Source organism: Sinocyclocheilus anshuiensis, unplaced genomic scaffold, assembly GCF_001515605.1.
Source record: "Sinocyclocheilus anshuiensis isolate Anshui unplaced genomic scaffold, SAMN03320099.WGS_v1.1 scaffold117, whole genome shotgun sequence".
NCBI lineage: Eukaryota > Metazoa > Chordata > Actinopteri > Cypriniformes > Cyprinidae > Sinocyclocheilus > Sinocyclocheilus anshuiensis.
The window spans coordinates 2614955-2618819 of record NW_015536624.1 but is presented as its reverse complement, the minus strand read 5'-3'; the positions used below and the strand labels follow the sequence as shown (position 1 = coordinate 2618819).

At 34.1% G+C, this 3865-nt stretch overlaps 1 protein-coding gene across 1 annotated transcript in view; it reads left to right on the top strand.

Moving 5' to 3' along the window:
• The window catches only part of LOC107704487 (GATS-like protein 3), a 21142-nt gene that overhangs the window by 6181 nt on the left and 11096 nt on the right, over positions 1-3865 (top strand). The window contains 1 exon segment of the mRNA XM_016507420.1: positions 1336-1406. Within this exon segment, the coding sequence (XP_016362906.1) occupies positions 1336-1406 (71 nt within the window).

Here is a 3865-nt window from a genome sequence, read left to right as displayed (position 1 = left end):
GCAACATAAAATGTGAAAAAAATTAAGGGGTATGAATACTTTCGCAAGGCACTGTATATATTATATACACCTACACACACATACTGCTGTTCAAAAAAGTCTAGTCTTCAGTGTCACATGATTCTTCATTCTAATATGCTGATTTATTATCAGTGTTGAAACTGTTGTGGCGTGCTGCTTCCAGCTTTGATCACCAGAAGTAATTTAAATTTTTACAATATATTTAAAAACGTATTTTAAATGATAATATTTCACAATTTTACTGTATTTTTGGATCAAATAAATGCAGCCTCGGTGAGCAGAAGAGACTTCATTCAAAAACATAAAAAATCTCACCAACCCCAATCTTTTTAACAGTAGCGTATTTCTATTATTAACCTCTAAATGAATGTATTTAGACTACATGATCCATGATACATAACTAATCAATATTACTCATCTTTGTTTTAGTCGTATTGATGCTGGTAGATGAAATGAGGTAAACCAGTCTGAACTTCATTTGCACAAATCAGCTGCTCAACAGTTCTTTTCCCATGATTCTCATTTGCTGCTGCTTCTCAGCTCTGTGTCTCTTAGACAATAGATCAGACTGAATGAAGTGGAGCATGTTGTTCTGGGTTCCTGGACCGGATCCTAAAGAATTTGGGTCAAACCCTGTTGCGAAGAAACCAATTCACACAAACTTTTCCCTTTTTAACATGCACATCGAGCACCTCAAATCTATCAATCGCACCAAGCCGGAATGCAGAACCATATGAATGGATTTCAGATGTTGGCTCCAAGTTTAAGTGAAAGAGAAAATGACATTCACTTTTTCTGCAGAGGGGTTTGATGTGGTTTCTCTCTCCAGCTCATGCTTCCCTGCTGGAACACTCTTTACAACAATCTGCCATTGTTTTTGTCCATTATGCAACGTCTGATGTATCTGTTTGGTTTTGTTTCTTTCTCTTTTCCTGGACCGGATCCTAAAGAATTTGGGTCAAACCCTGTTGCGAAGAAACCAATTCACACAAACTTTTCCCTTTTTAACATGCACATCGAGCACCTCAAATCTATCAATCGCACCAAGCCGGAATGCAGAACCATATGAATGGATTTCAGATGTTGGCTCCAAGTTTAAGTGAAAGAGAAAATGACATTCACTTTTTCTGCAGAGGGGTTTGATGTGGTTTGTGTCTCCATCCCACACCTCTCGGCTGAAACACTCTTTACAGCAATCTGCCATTGTTTTTTTCCATTATGCAACGTCTGATCTGTCTGTTTGGTTTTGCTTCTTTCTCTCTCTCCCTCTGTTTATTTTCCCTCTCTCCTGTGCCTTTTCTCTTTCTCTCACAGATGCAAATTTTTCAGTCTCACAGAGACTCCGGAAAATTACACGGTTGTGCTCGATGAGGAGGGATTTAAAGGTAAAATACACACACACACACACACACATGTCCTGAGGCTCTTGTGTTCAGTTGATAATGACACGCGTTGTCATGGAATATACTGTGAAGTCTATTATTTTATTTATAGTTATGTTGTCACCATATACAATTGTTCCTGGAGAGTTCTAATCTGACATTTCACATTGTACATTCCCCAAACCTGGGATAACATTCTTATTGCATATTTGCTTGATTGGTTAAATGTAATACCAACAATGTAAATGACTCTTTATTTGAATGATTTATTACTTGAAACCGCACTGAAATGTGAAAAATATGGAAATTTGTGACATGTTTGAACAAGACTTGGTACATAAAAAGTTGTTTTTCAAAATTCTATTTCAAGCAATAAAACTTTTTTTGTCTTAAGTAAGCCTAAATTCTTTAAAACCAAATTATTGATCATTTCATTATTTATATTAAACATTTAATACAAATTATAAATATATTTCTTTCAGCTCTGTATAAAAATGTTTACATGCAATATAATATTATTCTAAAGTTTGGAATCAGTAAGGGTGTTTTTTTGTTTTTTTTTCTCGAAGTCTCTGGTGCTCACCAAGGCTGCATTTATTTGATTAAAAATACCCAATTTGTTGATACAAAAACTGCAATTACAATATTACATATGAATTATTTTAAATTGAATTATAGTAATAAATATTATGATTTTTTTTTTCAATTTGAAGTAGGGCTGTCAAAATGGCTGAAAAACTACATTTATGATTTTTTTTTTTCAATTTGAAGTAGGGCTGTCAAAATGGCTGAAAAACTACATTCGAATTTTGTACTTATATATTATCAAAATTCGAATTCTATTCGAATTTAAAATGCATAATTTCAGTTAGGGTGAAAAAAAGCTTTTGGCTTCTCTTCTGAGGCCACAAGAGGGCGCATCGAGCAAAATATTACTAATGCACATTTATTCAAAGCATAAGATAAAATGACTATCTGTGAAAAAAGTGCATAATGTTTAAAATAATGTTTATAAACCAATTATAATTAAGTTGCTTAAACAACTATAAACAAAACAGCATAATGTATGTATGCATAGTTTAATACAAAGGGCAGAAAGCCAATCACACAGAGTACATTTCTCATTTAAAAACATGAGATGCAGTGGGATGGGGAAAAAAACCCTGCCATAAAGGCTCGATATATGTTTTTTTCAAAGTTAAACTTGCATTAATTTTACATGGCTTTCTAAACATGCGGCTCCTTTGTGCGAGACTGTGCGCCACTGATAACGCTACCTCATTAACGCACACCTAAAATTCGAATGCAACATTTTTGCATTCGAATGTGGATTTTTATTTTTAAATTCAACGAATATTCGAAATTCGACATTTTTTTTTGACAGCCCTAATTTGAAGCAGAATATTCGGCTGATCATATGCTGATTTGTTGCTCAAGTAACATTATTAACACTAATTATTATCACAGTTGAGTTGAAAACTAGAAAGGAAAAATTGAAATCGCATCATATGACCCCTTTAATAATTTTGTGAAATATTTTGTAATTTTTATGCATGTCCTTACTGTCACTTTTGATCAGTTTATTCATCAAGGACACATAAAAAGTATTTATTTATTTCAAAAGAAAATCTTACTGAACCCAAACTTTTGAAAATTGAAACTTTTCATACTGACTCATATTTTTATTTTTATCATTTTTTTTTTTGTAAAATTATTGGCAGGGCAAATACAAATCTGAACTACTTGCCCGAACAGACCAGCAGGAAAAAAAATCCTTGTTGTTGAGCCTTAAAAAGACTAATCCACAAAATCATTACAGTGGGAAATGTCAAGCGAGGTGTATTGACTGCAGAGCATTGATCAGAGGACAGGTGGGACGGTACATTGAGTTCATGGCTGTAATTGTAGAGGCTCTCTGTAGCCCTGTCCTCTGCCTCTGACCCAAACAGCTGTTTCCTGTATGCTGTCAAACCCCTGCGACTCTAGAGCAAAAACCGCTTTCTTCTCATAATCCACAGGAAGGTCAAAACAGCTATGTAGAAACAACATTTTGGATACAGTGTACGTTTGCAGGTGTTCTGATATGAAAACAACAAGATGTTTTGTCTCATTTTAATAGGTGTACATGTCCAAAATGTATGATTTGAGTTTTTTAAGTGCTAGTTTAATTTGCCGTGTTCATCTTCGCAAGGTGTTAATGGGTTATAGAATGACCCTGTTAACTTCTAAACTCTTATACTCTCAAAGTGACAAGCCTGCCTACAAAGACTTTGCAACTTCCTGCTGTAATTCTGTGAATAATTATAGACTCCGGATTTGTTAGTGTTAACAGAATCAGCTTTTAAAGACAACTTGCTGTTTTGCACTGTGGTTAAGTATATATAAAGTATACAGGTGCATCTCAATAAATTAGAATGTCGTGGAAAAGTTCATTTATTTCAGTAATTCAACTCAAATTGTGA